Genomic DNA, 20175 nt, shown 5'->3' with positions numbered 1-20175 from the left:
ATGAACAAGTTTTCTTTCTGCTCACCAAGTTGGCAGCCAGCATTCCAGAAGGGCTGGGGATTATAGTTGCTAGAGTCCACACGATAAGAAGATGGGTAGATGCGGGACAACTGATGCTGGTTGAAACGTAAATACTGTGCTGGCTTTTGCTGCAGTATTTGGTGGGCTTTTGTTTCACTGAAAGATGAAACCTGCCAGCTGGAAGAGACTACAAAGAAGAGAGGAGGAGATTTGAGGTAATCTCCTTATTTATTTATTTATTATCTAGATAGAGCATTCAAAGTTACCTAGCACTAGTTCCTTATAACTATCAAGCATCATTTTAATACATCCCACTCACAGGGGACTACTCTTTTCTTATATTACAGCAAAATCATTGTGCTTATTGGAGGAGTTATGGTTGGGAAAGTGAAGATGAATATAATGAATGACCTGAATCTTCATTAAGAATTTTTAAAAAAATTCTCTACTATTTCTGTAATTTACCCAAGGAAAGTATGTTTTCTGGCAAGCAATTCTCTCTTTCTGACACTTTTAACTTAAACTTGATTCCTGTCAAATTAAAATGTGGAAAACTTAGAAAGAGGACTGAAATATTCTAGAAATTTAATACTGATATTTCATCAGATTTGACTTAAAAATTTAAACTTTAAGCTTGAAATGCTCTTCAGACCATTCTGCCCAAGAGCATAACTCAGTCCTCTGTTATTTTCCAGGATGTAAGTGTCATGCAGCAGCTTTTATACAAGCTAGTAAAAGACTACATGTGTACTACATACTACCTGTAGTAACTTTTTCTCCTTTACGGAAGCTGTCACACAATTCTAGACTCACTTTGTGGATTCTGAATGGCAAGTAGTCGGCTACTTCAAAATAGTATAGCTTTATTGTGTGCAGCTCTTCTGTTAAAATCTTTTCAGGGTGGGGAAGAAACAAACATAAAACCAGCTTTTAATAAGAAGCTGTGTAAGAACATGAACCTTTGAATTTCTTTGTATAGCAATTATTTTCAGCAGACTTTTAGTTCAACCTACTTTCAGTTTCAACATCGTGGGTGCCAACAGACTTTGTGTATTTCACCAGGTCAGAGAGTGCCCTGGACAGCTTCATTGTTTTCTTCTGTCGGTTTATCCTGGAAAGAGAAAACAAATTAAATTCCCATTAATTAAGGGGTAAAATTCATCTTTCATATTTAAAAATAAATCAGAGTAAAGAAATATAAGAAAGTTTTCTTCCACCAAGGAGGTATTTAGTAGTTTTATACCACATACGGCTTCACTGTCAAAGCACAGAAGTTGTAGAACCAACGGCATGAAATCTACAGAACAAGTCAGTCCTGTTCTTACATGTTAATGGCAGACATATGTATTCACCTAGTAAGATCTGGTGGGGAGGACTCTAAGTTGCTTTGGCCAAGGGTTGGAATATCTATTCACATATATATTTACTTCCCAAGTAAAGTTCTAACAAAAAAACTTTTTAAATCCCAAAGAAACAGTATGAAAGTAATGCTCTGATCTTCCTCATTTGCTTCAGGTTATCACTAACAGCATATCTACTAACCTCCCAAAGAAAGCTCCAAAGTACCCTAAAGAACTGCTTGATCTGATTTCTTTCTTTTGAAGCCTGAAGCTTAAGCAACCATTCTGCAAAGGATCTTTGATGACAGGATTTTTGAAGAGGCAATTTCAAAAGAAAAATCAAAATCATCACCTGAATGTTGATGCAATATCATCTCACAAATTATAAAATAATTTAAAAAATCAGCTGGGGACCTGATACACTGCAAATCCACTTTAATGGATTCACTGGGCCACCAGTAAATTGGCCTATATATCAGCTGGATGAGATGGTAAGAGTTAAATACATATACAAGGTCCACTGCGCTTTGCTAATTAGTCGGAATGGCACCAAGAGATCATTCAGATGACCTTGTGGCAGACATCGGATCTACCCTTACATCATTCCTGTCACGTGCCTGCAGCCTTCAACAAATTGGCTTCTAGACCTGAAGCATATCTATTTAGTGGGCACATTTATGTAGGTATCTTTTTTAGAAACAAAATGCCAAATCACTTGTTAACAAACCTGCTGTAATGTACAGAGCTCCTGGCTAAATTTCCTTGAGAATCCGAATCATCTTCACCCTCTTCCAGACTTGTTGCCTTTTTCAATTTGCTTCCTTTTTTCTGTGCCACAAGGAAATAAACCACAATATCATAACCGTCTGATCAATGTTCGAGCAGCTGGACACAATTCTGCTTTGTTATGCCAATGAGTATGTTACTTACAGAAAATGGGAAATGACAGCTTTTGCAATACTCAGTACTGCACAACGATATGCATGCACATGGGGAAGACTCAGCTGGAAGTCAGAGGCTTTATATAAAGGTATCACAAATCCTCACATAAAAGGTGCAAATTAATTTTTATGCTTTTCCAATTAGATCTTGGATGCTTTTAGACCTTGGTGTAAATTGAAACTGTTACGCACAATTATAACCAGTTATCCAGCCTATCTATTCACTGAACAGCCTGATAGCAAGCCTCTGCCAGAAAATGCAATTATGATATTCCTCCCCACCACTGTGCACAATGAAAAAACCTATCCAAGAATACCCAGTGTAGACCTAACCTAGCGAGTGGCTCACCTTGCGTTTAGAAAAGCTGCCCATCAATGACCGGCTGTGCCTTTTATTGGTACTGAAGTCTTCCCCAGATTCCACATCATCCTCAAGTTTATTCTAAAGCAGCCAAACAGAAAGAATAATGTAGCAGACCAAACGAGTGCTACAGACAGCATATTTGAACATCATCAGAAGTAGTTTGGGAAGCAATCCTCCCTAATAATTGCCATCATTTTTGTCCATGGGAACTTTCAGAGCAGACAGAGATCACACAAACACCTAACTCCAGTTTTATTTTCATCCAGGCAAAGTTTGAATCCCCCCATACCACGTACATTCATTGACACCAGACTGGTTTGTAGTTTAATATTTGAAAAGCATACTTTAACAGGACTTTTTTCTGCCAGTTACACAGTTCTACTAGAATACTCCATGGTAACAAAGAAACAAAATTCTTGTAATCCCTAAAAATGTATATACTTCATTGGTGCCACTGTTTTTTAATATGACCTTACAGTGTCATTGTTTCCTAGACTAATAGAACACAGACTACCCTGGTTAACACCTCTGCGGAAGGATTCTTGAAGTCTTGGCCTTGTAGTAGATCTTACAAGAATAATTGTCTGATATATTATGTAAATCATTAGGCTTAAAAGTACATACAAAACTCATGCCATAGAAAGTTTTCGGAAGCTGATTTTTAGTTCTTATCTAGTTTTAATCCCTAGTTAGTACAGCTGCTTATTACTGGCAGATCTCCAATGTTTTTCATTTGCATGCAACAATCTTCCTAAGCATTTTGTGGCTTATTACAAATTCTAAAATGACAATGCCTCAAGTTCATGAAGCGGAGTCTGTGGGCTGAGTACATTTTTATAGATAAGCATTAGTATAAAATTAAACTACAAGGGTAAATGCATAGAACACAGAGAACGAAGGAAAAAAGCCCAACTTTCATATGCACTTTTTATAATGGAAAATAAAATTATTCCTGTTGAAAAGTCATTTCACATGTACATTTCATGCTCCAATTGCTGTGTGAGCAAGAAAAAAAAGCTTTGCGTATCTGACAGTGATGTTCACCTGGCATCATTGTTAATTGAATGAATTCAGCTATGAACCTGAAGTCAATAATATATGATTAATTCAGTAAGCTAATAAAACACAACAAATGGAAATGCTAAACACCTCCTTCTCTGAAGTGACTGGAGAAAGTCATTGGACTTTGGAGAAAGAGATGGCTAGCATTTCAGTTTATATTATGAAAGAATGCCATATTTCATTATTTGTCTGCAATAACAGACTATCCCTCTGCATTGTGTGAATCATAAAACCAGCTAAAATTAAAATCTCATTATCAGCAAACTCAAAAGAAGTTTCTACTAAATGGACATAAATGTGAAAAGTATTCTTCCTTTAATATAGCTTTTATATAAGCAACATGAGGTATTAATAAGATGTCATGACAAAAAATATTATAGAAAATATTACAGAAGAAGGGAAGATGTTTTCTTATATAATGAAATAGCCAAATATGTGGTGGTCAGGGCAGTCATCCAAGTATGGAAAACATAACCTCCAAATCCCAGTTCCACCTAAGTCTGACTAGGGCCATGAAGCTGGATCTCCCACGTCCCAGGTGAATGTTTTGGCTGTCTGGTTATTCTTGAGTTGTACTACCCTAGTTACCCTAGACAGAAGACGGGGACTTTATTGCAAATAGACTCCACAAAATTCATCGTGTGACTCACGCTATCTTGTTTTAAGGGAAGTGCTGAGCATTCTTTAGTTTCATTAGTACTGTGATAGCTGCAGACACCTCAAGTAAAGTGAGCTATCTTTATTGGGGAGTCTCAAAACAGATTTAAAAGCCAAACTTTAGACATGCACCTTTGAAAGAACAAGCATTACTGTTATGAAATAATAGTACTATGTAGCTACAGAGACAAACAAAACAACAATCAGGTCTAGGGGTAAGTGAAGTACAATAAAACATGTTCACCTTCTTACTATCTGATTTTAGACCAGCCTTTCCTGATGATGGTAGAGCGGTAACTGTAAAATTGTTTGGATCTTCACAGTCACGGATTTTGGATTCTTTTATCAGTGAGTCAAGTTTTTTCTTTGCTATATTCTCCACTCTCTTCCTATTAGTAGATGCCTACAAACAAAACAGAATCATTAAACTAGGTAGTGATGAAAAAAGTCTTAGTACTTCCAGCCAGCATTAACGCAAACTAAAATGTTATGTGCAAGAACAAAAAAAAAAAAGAGGTTCTTGATCTGCATAATGCAAAGCAGTTACCTGCAGCTCAGTGTCAGACTTCATGCGAAGTATGGAAGCATATGAGGCCCTGAAGTAGATGTTAGATCTAAAGTGTAAACAGATTGTCTGAAGTGATGAGAGAGTAAAACTAATTAAAACCAAGTTCTAATTAAACCAAGACTGGCTGTTAGCAGAGCTATTCAGATGTCACATTTGTTACAAGCCAAGGACGTGCTAACATAGAAATACTTGTTACTGAGATGACTCCTCATATTCACCCAGATTAATGTATGCTATGCTTTGTAGTACACGTTTAGTAAGAACCCTGATCTATTCCACTGTGCTGTCCAATAGGCCATTCTTCATGGAAATTTAACAGTAATGGATACGTGTGACAACTCTGAGTATACAGTATTTCTCTCACACCTTGGGGTTGATGGGCAGCAGTCATATGCTATGTCAGGGTTGACTCTGCAGCTACAACTGATGCAAGATTCGATGGGATCAAATGGGAGAAGCTTTAGAATCTTGATTTCAGCAGGTCAAGGGCAAAATATAGGAGAATTCCTGTTCCCTCCTTCTGTGTACATCACAGCCCGAGTCAGGAACAGAGGGAAACAAAAACAGCAATCCAGAGCTTTTTTTTATCCATGAGGCATAAACTCACAACCCTTGGTCTTTTAAGAGGTGGCAGATTGTGCTTTCTCAATAGGCCTTAAGAATTCCCAGTTAAATTTGTCATGAAACAAGCTATGATTTTCTGAGTATTTCAAAATTTGGCTTGGAAAGCAAACCAGATGTAGCAAATCTTAGATCTAAAGCATCAGTAAACCTCACAGCAAAGTGAACTGCTAGTAACACAGACAATGAGGTCAGCAAAGCAACGCCTGCTGAGCCTTTAGTGAGAATAATACACCCAGCCATAACATGTTACTACCTAATTTTATTATGAAAGATGACACTTTTCTTACTGGCATTAATTTCTCCATCCATTTAATAGAAGAAAAATCAACATTATTTGACATCTCTTTATAAATAGCATATGCGTGGGCTATGTTGAAAAGAATCATGGCAAAAGTAATTTCTAGGAAGGAGAGACCTGCTAACATTTCCGCTTGTTCAAGCATCTGGATTAGGATCCTCTCGAAACAAACCATCTTGAAGTCTAGAAATCATCTGGAAAACTTGCAAAATCAGGATCTTAAGTACCACAGTGCCCCTGATTTCAGCAGGGTTGTCAAATCACCTGCATTGTTTCCTCTGGATGTTAGGAACAGTCTGCCATGCATGGGATACAGACGAAAGAACCACAAAACGCAGGAAAACAAGCCGAGTGAACTTTGTTGATCACAGTGAAGTTTCAAAGTCAAGAAATGCCCAATTCTCTTTTTATTCTGTTTGCGTAGTTCTAGATTCCCTGTACAGTCAACTACACGGGTAGCCCCTAAGTGGGTTGTAAAAGCTTTTGGTTTGGCTTTCAACTCGTTTTCTCCCTGTTCAGAATGGTCATGCCCTGATACCAGGCCTGATCTTACACAGGTGGAAAGCCTGCTGGACTGAACTGTATCACCACTGGCTGTACAATTGCTTCCAGCTTGAAACGATGGAACATGTAACAAGAAAGCATCAAAAAACATCACAGATGTTGTCTTTGAAATATTGAAAAGTGATATGCTAAAACATAATAATTTTAAAAAAACAAATTATTTTTCCCCTTTGGTAGACTTATTCATAAAGAAGTTTCGGTTTTAGGTGAAAAGGATCAAATCCGTAATACAAAATGAGGAAATAGCCTGAGGCGGAGAGGACTGAAAATGCAATCTCTCTCCAAGGCAATCTAGTTTATGTTATTAAACAGTTTGGCTGTATTTTATATTATTTGTATAAGATGCAATGTTACTTGCCAGAAGATTAAAGTGACAAAAAAAATTAACTTTTAAAAAGGATGAAGAAATAAGGGATTTTCTGATCGAAGCAAGCAAAGATTAAAATATTTTCCCTTTTTAACACCTCCTTACAGTAAAAAATCAACTAAACCCAGCATTCAGCAAACCAAAGAGATGCTCTGTAACAATGACCGCAATTTGACATAAGTAGAATTTTTTTCTATTCCTTTTTGCATTTGAGGGGAAGAACACTATGATGCAATAAGGAATCATGATATATTACTATTTAAAATATTACAAGACACAAAATTCCAAACTTTAAACATAACCACTAGAACTGGTGCTGCCTCACAGGCGCTTTCGTCAAACTTATTCCTGTGAAGGTTTAGAACATAAGAGACCTGCGATGAATCCCAAAGGTTAGACCACATCCATATTCCAGAGAACTCACACAAGGTTTCTTCTCACTGGTCTGGGAAAAGGTAACGTACATTTACATTGAAATGGTCACTTAACTTACATCTCCATTCATTAGTTTACAGTCATCATCAATCTCATCAGCACTGTCCTCATCAGAAACTTCACCTTCCTCTGCATCATCACTGATGTTGGCTGGAAGTTTCTTCCCCTAGAAAATCAAGCGATTACACAGGCAGGTTAGCATGCTGCTCTTGCTACCACACATTAAAAAAAATAACAGAAAAGAAAAAAAAGAATAATTATTCAAAACACGCAACCAGGTTCTTATTGATTGAGAAGACATTTGTTCAGAACCTTAAGTACCAGGCTCTTAAAGACTGCTTTTTGTAAAATTATTTAAGTTAGGGTATAAGTGATAACCAGGCAGGAATCATAATCATCACAAACAAAATGAGGGATGGAACAAACAAAGCAGGTTTTTACCTTAACCAGTATCTTTCCTTTAAGACTTGCTGGTGAAGGGAGCTTGCTAGAATCATCATTGTGCAGAGAAGACAGATCAAGTTTGTCTCCCAGAATTTCTGTAAGATACTGAGCCATCTTCTTCTGCTGAATGACACTGCAATGGTTCTCAATTGACAAGATAACAGGGTACCTGGCAGAGACATAAGCAAGTATTATGAACTGCAAATTTAGCTTTTATAGTATAAAGAGGATAAGGATTATCACTGTCTGAGCAATTCCTGTAACAGGCATCACCATCAGTGAAATCCACAGGGGTCAGATAAATCAGCGTGGGCACAGGACTGACACTCCACTACTCACTCCAAACTGAATGGTCCATTTTTGACAGCCACAGGATAATTAAACTTCTGCAATCTGATGTGATGCCTTTTTCCAGAGCACACTTTTCACCTTCCTACACTACCCAGTCCTGACCTCCGCTTCCTACCAAAGAGATTCTAGCCAGCCATTCATAAGCAAAACCTACATAGCCAGTGCCTCAGCTCTGCTCTCCAGCCGGTGCTTCAGCCCTTTTGTACTCTGACTCTCCCAGTGATAAACCTGTTGTGTTAGTTCCTCCATGAAAATTTTTCTAGCTAGCAATGGAACAGTCATACAAACAAGTCTGCAGATAAAACCTCTTCTACAAAGACACTTAAGTATTATTTCTAGATTTAGTTTTATTGCTGTCATTTATTGCAGATTCTCCAGGCTGAGGCCAGGAAATAACGATGCCTGGTTGTTTGAAAGGCATGAAGATAAGACTTGTGAAACATCAATTTCAGTGTGGCTAGTGCCATATAAAAGCACACCGAGGAAGGATTTCTGTTTAGAGATGATGCATTTTTAGGATGTGCACAAAAGCCAGTATACAGTGCATTTTTTTAGGGCTGAATTATGAGGCATTCATTCATTAATTAAAAAATAATGAAGAATAAAAAGATGTCTATCCTGACATCTGGCCCTCATTAGCTCCTCATCAGGAAAAACGAGGCTTTCAGCCAGACAATGCCTGCAGGACAAAACTTTCCAAATTGATGACTATAGTTAAATTCCTGGCTTGGCCTCGTTATTTCTTTTGAAGGCTTTCTCCGCACAGAAAACAACTCAGAATTCTGGCGTATGCAGAAACAGGTTAGATTTTCACTAACTGTCTTTACAAGGATGCCAGGAAACACTCCAGTTCATATCCCTGAGACTCAAAGGTTGGCAGACTGTATACATACTCATTTTTGATAAAGGCATATTTGTTGATAGTTTCAATCACATCTTTGAAGAGAATTTTGGAAGTCAAAGTGTATCCATGGTGGACAATTGGTTCACCGTCTGGCCCATCCCAGCAGTCAACTGTAGAACAGAAACAACGACACCCATCAGACAGGTAACATCTGGGGCCACCATCTGTGGAACACTGAGACCCTGCAGCTCCCTTCAGCAGCCCAGCCAGACATGTACCCAGCAAAGCAGGGCAAAGGTTCTTTCCCACCCTTCATCTGCATCTCCCTCCTCACTGCGCTGAACGTCCTTCCTCTGAAGAAACCTCCTGGCCTTGACATTCTACTGTGTACAGGTGACTGTTCTCATTGTCTGAGAAAGCCCAAGCAAAAAAGATCTCCTTTTAATAAGTGCTGAGGAGTATTACGACAGGAAGAGAGTCGACATAGCATAGCGTTACTTGCATTATGCTACTGCTGAACCTGAAAAGGAAAGCAGAGACTCTTAGCCAAGCTTCTCATACCACAAGCAAAGCCAAGACCTAGGCATCTCCAGCCCTCCTTGGATTCTGCCTAACCTTACACTTGTTTACAATCATATTTCCATGAAATGTTTTACTCCTCTGAAGCACCCAATGGGCATGACCACAACCTAACCTGAGCAAACAATAATACTGGCCTTCTGAAAAATTGTGAAAACACTTTGATGGTCAGAATATTAAAGATGATTATGAAACAGGTACTGTCTCAGAAGGGCACTACAAACATCAGAAGAGATTTCACATAAAGGCTTCCTGGTCACTGCAGAGACTGTCAACATTTCATGTAATAGAACCCTACTTCCCTTACCAGAAGCTCTTCCTTTTACGTGTATCCATGTTATCCCTCTTACATGGAGCAGGAACTCTGCCATAGTTACCAGATTGTCATACACTTGGCTAGAAAGCATATACACCAGAATATTCTACTGAATGTTAATATCCTCTCTATAAAAATATTTTTCAATTTTTTTCCTCAGTACCAGCGACACTACTCTTCAAATACCTGCCATATTTCCACGCTCAAGAAAACTTGTCCATTATATAACAACATTAATTTGTTGTTCTTTATGGAGGGAAGACACCATTTTGCTAGGCTTTTTCCTCTACCCAGTTATCATGTCTTCTGCAGAAGTCATGAGTCCTCCTTTACAGAGGAGAAACAAAACTATGGAGCCCACTGATGATTCCTTTTCGATCTTTACCTTCAACGCAACGACAGCCAGATTGTAGCACCCATGCATACATGTCCACCCTAGACTGGGACATCAGCTGATCTCCCATGAGGTAGGTATTATGTGAAGAGGTAATGAAATAGTGACTCAAAGGATAACTCATGTCCTGATTCACTTGGTAGTGTTCTGGGTTGAATATGTCCCCTGATGGACTCCGCATGTAATTGGTGAAACCTGTAAACAAACAATACTATAAATAATACAGTTCTCTCCTTGTTGTTGCTGTAGCCTTCCTAAAACCAGCCTAAAAATGCATCCCTACATTCACCAACACATTCATGAACATGTAAGATAAATAAACAAATAGCATCACTACATCCCAACCGTCACAATGACCAATTGTGATATTCCTTTCAAGAAATTTCTATTTGCTTTGTACATTTCTCTGCTCTGCCTTTCCTGAAAAAAGATGTCCATTTAATCTAAACCTGACATTTTAGGCTTATAATTTTAGTCAGAAGACTCTGCTGGGACATTAAGTCACATGGCGTATAAAAGCCTCCAGAAATCTGGTCATATTCTGGCATGGTTCCTCAGTGAAATGCGTTGAAAGATATGGCGTTGTACTGCCTAGAAACAGTTTCTAGTGGCCCAACACAATGTGAAGCAAGGGAGATACTTTCCTCTCTGTTTCTCCTGAAAATACGAGAAGAATGTCAACACACATTGGCTTGTACAAGCAACAGTCTCTAATTTTGATATGACACGGCATGCACAAACACGCATGTGGATGGGAGAGATCTGCAGTATTGCAGTACTGTCACTTTATGAGACTGAAGCTCACTCCAGACTTGACACCGAAAAATCAATTATCTGTAGTACCTTCAATGATGCTACCAGAAGAATTTATTTTCCGAAATAGTGGGATGCTTGCAAATCATGCAGACAACATCGCCTGGACAATTGCTGAACTGCAATCATTACTCTTGTTCAGAAGCAAATTTTTAGCAAGTTATGTTTTTTATCTTTGTATGAAATTGCTGCTTTCGGATCACCAGTATACATTTGCGCACATATATACAGACTTTTTCACAAGACAGACTAACATTAAAACCGTAACTTCCATTTCAAGTCTCCCCAAAATTCTTTTCATTCACCACCAATGAAAGGCTAAGATTTCCATTCGCATCCTAGCTTTAACAGCTGCTGACAGTGATGATGCCTTTACTCAAAAGGTTTCTGCTTCAAGAATTTTAATTCTCCTGACATCTCACTCATTATTCTATAAATAAAACAGTGCCTGTATAAAAATCCTGTCAAACTTCTAAAGGTCTTTATGCATTTTCTCTGACTGTGACAGACTGGTGCTTTGTTTCACTAAAGCTACACAAGGTGAAATAACTACAGTCCTCAAAACCAGTCTCAGAATACCAGTCTACAGAGCACAGAGAAGTTGAGCTTGAAGAGAATTTAAGATAAAATGTCACCTTTATGATGGTTCTTATAGGCTTTACATTTTGTGTTGATGAAAGTTTTACTAAAAGAGAAGAGCTGATAAGTACAAATGGCAGCCAAAACTTTTTGAACAATAGACTCGGAAACGATGCTAAGGAACTTAATTCTAGCCTAATATTTGTGTCTCAAGACACACAGCAAACCAGTAACACAGCTAGAGTGAAAAGACTAACCAAGTCAGAGCAGACACCATGAAAAATTGCTAGGGCGCAGTGTATGTCAGCACAGATACAGCTAACAATTCTTGGCAGGTTACTCATTTCCTCTTACTACAAACCAATCTGCTGCTACAAGATTAATTCCACACACCACTGTTCGGGTAGCCTCCGATACAACACTATTGTTTAAGCACTTGTTAAAATATAATATCAAATTGTTATCAGGAGTTCACACTAACTGGACCTATCAGCTTTAAGATAAAGAAACATGAATGAATCAAGATACTGTCGGCAGTGTGTACCAGAGACCTCCAGTATTTACACACTCAGGAAAAGTGTACTGACACAGTGCTTTATTTTGATCAACAGAGGAAGGTAAGAGGTTTTTCGCAGGACTACGTTGAACAGGCTAATTGTCACAGGCCAGTCCAAGGTACTTCATGCTAAAAGCCATCACAACTGTGGACGCAAGGCAATCCTAGAATCAGAACAGTTTGGGTTTGAAGGGACCTTTCCATTACAGATACGTGAATGAATATGAATGAACAAAGGACACTGTATTATTATTTTACTGCTATTGAAGTGCTTCAAAGTGTGGGCAGGATGCTCTTGTCTGGGCTGTACCAGTTTGAGGAATAAACATACAGCTTCAGTTTCCATAGCTGTTGTATTTCAGTCTCTCTAGGCAACAATCAATTTGTTTTCTGGAAGACAAGAGGAATCTAAAGTCTCAGCTACACACACAGACAAGAAAAGAATAACTTCTGTAACTTCTGTGCGTGTGCACACACGTGCATAGATGTATATCTTCATGCAGATATATATATCTCTGTTTTTCAAGCAGTTCTTTCTTCTTTGTCAGTACTCAGTCCAGCAGTGTGCCCCTTTTCAGCTCCTCAGTCACCTGTGTTCGGATGCTATCATCAAAACACTCCAGAAATCTCCTGCATTAGTTAAGCTCTAGATCAGATACGTTCTGTTCTGTTGCACTTCCAGCAAGATACTGGAGTGGTTAAAGTCTCCCATAAGGAGCAGAGCCTGCTAACATGAAGCTTTTCCCAGTTGTCTCAAATTGACCTCACCTTTTACTTCCTCCTGATCAGGAGATCTGCAGCAGACATCCAGCAGAACGTGCAGCAGCAGTCATGTTGGACTGCTCTCTAATCCTAACCCATAAACTCGCAACTGTTTTCTTGTCCATTCTTAGGCAAAGCAATTATCTAGATCAGGCTATTTTTTTAAAAGTTCTTTTTTCCAGTATGACAAACTACAATTGTTTGAAAAGCCTAGTCTTACTATTCTAGCTATGAGGAAGGCAAGATAATAAACCTAATTATTCATTATTTATGTGATTGCCACTGACTGTAAAGCACCATAAAATAAATATATTAATATCTCATCTGCTACACTCACTTGGCATTAGTATAAGCTTTAAAATAAATTGAAAATTTAGTCTGAAGGTAGAACGGACATGAATCCATCCTAAGCAACCATCACTTATTGAAAAAAAAAAAAAAACCCAAACCAAAACACCTTACACAATATACCAGAAACTACCCACTTCTTCATGCAGTAAAACAAACTGAACTTATCTTTTGCCACTTTTCCACAATGACACACACCCACAGAAAGGAACAAGACTGATTCTCACAGAATCACAGAATGGTAGGGGTTGGAAGGGACCTCTGTGGGTCATCTAGTCCAACCCTCCTGCCGAAGCAGGGTCACCTACAGCAGGCTGCACAGGACCTTGTCCAGGAGGGTCCTGAATATCTCCAGAGAAGGAGACTCCACAGCCTCCCTGGGCAGCCTGTTCCAGTGCTCCGTCACCCTCAGAGGGAAGAGGTTCTCAAAAGGTCCTAGAACTTTTGCACAGAATCTAATTCCTGAGGAATGTACTCTGTCCTTGGAGTCAATAAGACCTGGCAGAAGGTTTACTATTTAGGGGAAACAATTTAGAAGCAGTCCTCAATATAACAGCTACCATCATGATGGTACAGCATCATTATATTCACAGTGAAGGCTTTACAGCAGAGGTCATGAAAGCATGCTTCTAGACAAATTTCATCTATCATCCCACTTCACAAGTTTACTCTGCATCAGATCACTCCTTTTATTAAAACTTACAGGATTTCCAAAAATACCTGCAGGAATGATGCAACTAAATTCTACTGTATTTTCCAACAGCACAAACAACGACACATCCAGCTCCAGCTGACCTTCAATGACTGCTGCTTCATCATGATCTGTGCCTTTAGAAATCTTCCAAGGAGTACCAATTTCCCTTTAGGTTCCTCAGCAAATAATACATATTAAAAAAAAACCCCAAACCTACTGAAAAGCATTATGCCAATGAATGCGATATTCTCATAAGCTTTTAAACATTTGCCTCCTTCCTACTAAAGCTACACCAGTCTTACCATCAATCCCCAGAGCCCCCTCCTTCTTGTTCTCCAGGCATGGTTCAAACTTGCTGATGATTTCCAGGCAGTGCTCTTTAGTCACATTTGTCATCTGTAAAAGCAGCAAAAATGAAGTGTTAACTAGTAATCACAGCTTCTCTTCGCTCTTTTCTCTGTATACAGTTTATCAGCTGGCCGATTATCCATAGTGGTACTAAGGATTTCCAGTTACCAGTGAGATTCTCGCTCCTGTCAATCAGTGTCAGGTCAGATCAGAACCAGACTGCTTTGGGAGAAGTTTCTGTCCTATTGGCAGCTGCCGGACGACAGCCAATACAGACAGAGTTCTGCTTTGTAGGTCAGATCTGGTTAGAGTGTTTTTAGGCACACAGAGCATCCAAACAGAACAAGCTTTGTCACAAACCAATGGGAATTCTTCTCTTGTAGGATTAAGGGATTAGTTTGCATTATCAAAGGATTTTTACTTTAAAATAAAACAAGAAAATGGTTCATCTTTATGCAGCAGACAGAAAGATCAGTTACTAGCAGGGTAACAGAGAATCAGGACATAATGCTCTCAGAAAGCTCTTTGAGGAAGTCTGCTAGCTTCAAGGTTGCTTTGCATTCGCAAATTAAAAAGAGTACAAAGGGAAATAGATGTCTGTAAATGTTGTTGCTTATAAAATGATCCATTTATGATAAGCTGTAGCTTTTTTTAACTTGCAATGTTTCCATAATTCAATTTTAGTGCAAATATTTAATATTCCTGCTATTTACTGTTTATTTATCCTCTAATTATTTTCCCTGCTATTATTTAATGTTCTAGTCCTAAGTGGTCCAGCAAATCCTTCCCATCAGATGCTGTACATGATACATGAAAATACAGCCCTTGTCATCAGAGGGGACTGCCAATAAAGTGGACAAGCTGATGACTGTTTCAGCAATGTGGAATCTTTGCTTAGGGGGAAATGAAATGAAATCACCAGCGTATCTTCTAGCAGATCAATGCCTTTTCTGGGGGTAATTTAAAACCTAATAAATACAGTAAAAGAAGAGGAAGAAAAAGACCCCTAACCCTTTATTTGCCTGTACAATATAGGTTTGCTGGGTTCAAAAGATAAAGCTCTAGAAGAACAGAAGGTTTTTCTGGTGCAGCTTCGAATGGCCAGGGTGAACATTTGTTCTCCCTGTACATATTGTATGAGAAAGGGTAGCGCTAGGCAAGGGAGAGAAGTGCCACAGGCACGAGTCGTCCACGTCAGTGATGAGCTGAGCTGATTTGTGTCCTGTGGTGAGTGGTCATTTTCCTCTCGCCATCTGGAGGATCAATTGACCAATGAAATGGAAACATACTCCACTTATCTAAAAAGATAACTGCCAGAGAGGTGGCTTTTTTACTCACTCGTTTCTTAGACAACATTTGAAACGAATGGATATTTATGATTTACAGACATGCAGCTTAAAAAGAGATCATGAGAGGGAAAAGGCAAAGACGAATCAATGCATTTGCTCCTGCACCGACTGCATCTTGCTGTACAACTATTTTTTCTCACTTCAGGATCTTTCACAAGCCTCTAGATGAAAGATCACAGGATTGTTCAGGGACCTCAGGAAGTTATCCAGCCCAAAATCCTGCTCAGAACAGGGTCAACTACAAGGTCACATCAGTTAGCTTAGGGCGTTACCTAGTCTGGTCCTCAAAACCTCCAAGAACGGAGGCTGCATAACCTCTCCAGGCAACCAGTTCCAACGGGTGAATGTCCTCGTGGTACGGAAGTTAGATGCCTTGCCATTTTCTGGTCTGCCAAATCACCAGAAAGACAAAAACTGTTCTGACCAAAGGGCATTTGGGATAGGAGTAATAGTGTCAGGCTTCCAGGTAGCTTGGTTACAAAGATTCCTAGTGCCACAAAGCTTCAAGTCAGTGACGGAGGAAGCAGATCAGTGGGCGTTTATGTGGCGTGCCATACATACAGAGACAAGAAACTTTTATCTTCTACCATTAGAAAATAAGAATATATCAACACCAGTTTCCTTTTCTGACGAAAACATATATGAACTGTCAGAAAATGGACTTCTGTAACTTCAGTGTGCACAAGTGATGGACAAAATTTCTAATGTGACTGATGTAGGCTAGCCCTGTTGTTAAATACAGTGATCCAAGTGGACAGCAGTTACTGCAACACAGCACATAGTTTGCTGGTATTTTGCTGAATGTGCATAAAACACTATAAGCACAATGTATAGGTGCACTTCAATACCTGAATAGCAAAGCTTATAAAGCTATGAAGTAACAGCTCTGAAGAGCTGTAAAATGTCTCAGATTCATGAGCAACATTAAATATCATGCTTACCATTATCTACTGGCTGCTGTCACTGCCACTCCCTACCCCATACAATTATACAGGGCATATACAGACTACCTGGTTTGTCAGACAAAAATATTTCACCTCTTTCAGATCAGCGAAATGGAAAAATAGTCTTTAAGACTCACTCCAGCAATGGAGCGCTAAGAGAAAACTTAATATGTGCTACTGTATATCCTCAGAAAACTTTCCCAGACATTAATAACCCTCTCAACAACTCTTCAAAGACATAATCTTCCACTTTACAAACTGAGATAGTGTGACAAAGTAATTCAGTGCCTCATCATGCACCATGCACTAAGTCAAAAGCAGAGCCAGAAACAGCATCTGTGCACCAGGGTGCTGAATACTGGGAAAAGACAGATACTGATGGAATTGTCCTAAAAGAACACACGAGGAACAAAGAAACTGTAGAGACTCTGTTTAGGGGCACAACAAAAGAGCCTACAGAAAAAAGAGGTACTCAGAACAAGAAGGTTCAAGAAATAGTCATGCCAGCCTACGAGATGAAAATCCAGAGGCATCTGACTGTCTATTGTTCACATGCATGACAACAAAGTTCCCACCTCTGTTAAAAGGCAATGCATCCCCGATGGCAAACAGGAAGGCACGCAGACGGGAAGTCTTTTCCTGGCTTGGGCCTACCTTCTGTTCTGTCTCCAGAAAGCGTCTCAGGTCATCTGTATCTAGGTAGTCCTTGTGGTTGCTGTAGGTGAGCATTAGCAGGTACAAATCACGTCGTGTTGACATCATTTTATAGAAGGCGCAGAACTCATCAAAGCCCAGCATGCCCTGGTTATCATCCGTGTCAGCCTCCTGCATTACACAGCAATAAGGCAATGAGATACCCAATTGCCCAGCAATAGCCTGAACAAACTTTAAATAAACAAACTCCTCCATGAGAAAAAAGCAACAGTGAAATTAAATGCAGGTTGATGCTGCCTGACATGGCTACTCACTGTATGGCCTGCTAGAACAGATTATCAGGCTGATGCTTGCCATACAAATGCTTTGCACAGCTTTCCCCTTTAAACCTTTTAAATGTACGCATTAGTGCATGAGCCAAGAAACAACTTTTAAGGTCTTTATTGTTGCACAGGGACCCCTGCTTGATGGATTTCTTCCATCTATGGCAACGAAGTAAGACGGCATACCCTGTGACATAGAAGAGAATATGCACATGTCTGGCAGAATTACCCATTCATGTTTTCTTGAGAAGATCATTAGAACCCAAGTCATCTTGAAATCAATTTTATATTCAGGATTTGGGAGGATATCTGTTAAATCTATGTCCATCAACTATATAGATCCGCAAGGATAATAATTTTGCAAGTAAAGAAAAAAATCATCAGTAAATGATACTATATTATCTGGTATATCTATCACCTACAACATGTGCTTTTCTTGGTTCTTTACTTTTTGGGGCCAGATGCCCCAGCCTGTGATCCAAACCACCCTCAGTTGTATCAGCAATACTACTTACTGTTTGCACACAGTGGAGACAGAATTTCTTCAAAGAAATCTTGTGAAAGTCTGATCACAATGAGATACACCCGATGATATAACTATTTGGAGGAGAGATGATGGAATTACTGTGTTTCCTAAAAGTCTGTTCTTAGAAGCATGAAAAAATGAATGAGAAACTCTGCCAGGGGAAAGTATGCAAAAGGAAAGCTGCAAAGTTTCCCAAACAGGATAGACAACACTCGCATATTTTATGAAAAAAAGCTTCTCTGGCACTCCCTACTTTATTCTCAATAAAGAAGTTGCTTTGCTCACCTTCACTGTAGACATGTTTAAGCACATTTCAGGCCACAAAATTAAAAAATAAATAAATCAGGCAAATTTTTACCAAATCACCATTTTTTTTCACCAAATGTCTTTCAGGTACTGCCGTACATAAGCACTTGTATCAGTTGAGGAAAACGCTGATAATAAGCTCTCACACCCATGGACAGCAGCACTGAGAAGCCTTCACACAGCCCTTCTGTCCCGGCAAACTGGCATCAATTTGCAGTTATTTGCCCACGAACAAAGTACTGCCATAGCCACAATTTATTCTAATACGCCCACAGAAATTTTTAAAAACTTACACTAACTGCCTTCTCTTTCCTCGTTCCCAAAGGACACCCTGCACTGGCTCCCTACGATTTAGCCTCAATAGCCCTCAGTATTTTGTCTCTTTTCCAGTCTCACACCACAGCAGTTGCAGCGCCTGTATCCGCCACAACACCAAAGCTGACAGTACGACGGAGGAAGTGACTGGAGGAATGAGGAGTCACGAAGTCATAGATGAAGGTCCTTTAGAAATGAGCCCCAGGTGAAAATATGGATGCATTTGTGTGCAAGAAGTAGCTAATAAAAATGGCTTTTCCCATTGTAACTATGGCAGGATTTTTTTTAAATGACTCACTACGTTTTACACTAGAAAAATTAATATTCAAGGTAACTTTCTTCAAGACCTACCTATAATATACACTATTATATGTTAAAATACTTGGTGTAGCTGTTTTGTTAACTGAGAGACTTGATTTTTAATTTCAAGGCTGCTTAATATTCTGCTTCTAAGCTATCAAACAGCAATTATATTTTCAGTTGAGACCAACTCAGTTTCAAACATACACTGCATGTGGAAAAAGTAAACCTATTCTTCCTTGTTAATAGCATTTCTAAAGCACCCAATATGTGTAGTAATTGTCACTGATTACAAACAGTAAAATCGCAACACAGCGTACAATAAGAACACGTTTTTTTCCCAGGAAAGTTTTACCCAGTCTCTTCTATTTAGCTTGCATCACACCTAATGGTTCATCCTGGAAAGAGAGTCACTTTAATCTACTGCTTTTAATGAGTTTTTAAAATCCATTCTTCACTGAGCTACATCCATAAGCCTAGTATTTGCTGGTATGAAAGAAAAAAACGGAAGATGAAAAAAAAAAGTAGCAGCATGTAAAAGCCCCTTGTTTTCTCTAGCTGTACATGCACGATTCTCAAAGGCTTTTGAGCCTGGATTGTGTCCCAGTACTGAATTATTGAAAATCCAGTGCTCGCTAGGCTAGCATGACTTTGTACTAAACATGAAGCAGCACCCAAACAGCTGCCACTCGAACTGTGAGATTTTCAGGCACCTAAATGTTGTCGCTGCACTACCACAAATGTGCATTATGTTTTTTAAGGTAGATACATACTCTGTCCAGAAGCTTCATCAGGAAAATTAAAATAGCTGAAAAGTCCTCACCTCCAATATTCTCATAAGGTACAGCCTGCACCCTGGAGGTAACAATTTGGTGTATGGAAACAACCAGGACATAACACAGTAGCATATACTCTTGCAGAGACAGATTACAACCATTCATCCCAACAGCCAGTACTTCGGGAATTTAAAGAAATTTCAGCTGGTAGAAGACATCTGTGTTGCACAAACTGATGTTTAGTGCAGTAGCCTCACGTAAAATTTTTTAGGGTCATAACCCTACAGGTCTTAATCCATCAGTTGGATAATTTATCACCTGCAGAAGCGAAAGACACAAACTGACCTTTTTTCTTCTCCACATGCAAAAGCAAAGGAGAGGGTATTTGCAAGTTCCTGGTGATTAGCATTTCA

At 39.1% G+C, this 20175-nt stretch overlaps 1 protein-coding gene across 6 annotated transcripts in view; it reads right to left on the bottom strand.

The window, feature by feature from the left end:
• The window catches only part of PLCH2 (phospholipase C eta 2), a 111166-nt gene that overhangs the window by 18750 nt on the left and 72241 nt on the right, over positions 1-20175 (bottom strand). For 5 of the 6 annotated variants that reach the window (XM_075437186.1, XM_075437180.1, XM_075437182.1 and 2 more), the window contains 11 exons: positions 17217-17387; positions 14224-14317; positions 10161-10364; positions 8930-9050; positions 7683-7854; positions 7300-7407; positions 4630-4788; positions 2652-2744; positions 2089-2189; positions 1035-1132; positions 26-208 (listed from right to left, as the gene is read on the bottom strand). In XM_075437186.1, coding sequence (XP_075293301.1) covers positions 26-208; positions 1035-1132; positions 2089-2189; positions 2652-2744; positions 4630-4788; positions 7300-7407; positions 7683-7854; positions 8930-9050; positions 10161-10364; positions 14224-14317; positions 17217-17387 — 1504 coding nt within the window. Of the gene's footprint in view, positions 1-25; positions 209-1034; positions 1133-2088; positions 2190-2651; positions 2745-4629; positions 4789-7299; positions 7408-7682; positions 7855-8929; positions 9051-10160; positions 10365-14223; positions 14318-15890; positions 15961-17216; positions 17388-20175 lie in introns of those variants that run through there. The other variant, XM_075437184.1, reaches the window with a different exon arrangement.

Source organism: Opisthocomus hoazin, chromosome 16 (genome assembly GCF_030867145.1).
Source record: "Opisthocomus hoazin isolate bOpiHoa1 chromosome 16, bOpiHoa1.hap1, whole genome shotgun sequence".
Classification (NCBI taxonomy): Eukaryota; Metazoa; Chordata; class Aves; order Opisthocomiformes; family Opisthocomidae; genus Opisthocomus; species Opisthocomus hoazin.
This window is presented reverse-complemented; position numbering and strand designations above follow the sequence as displayed.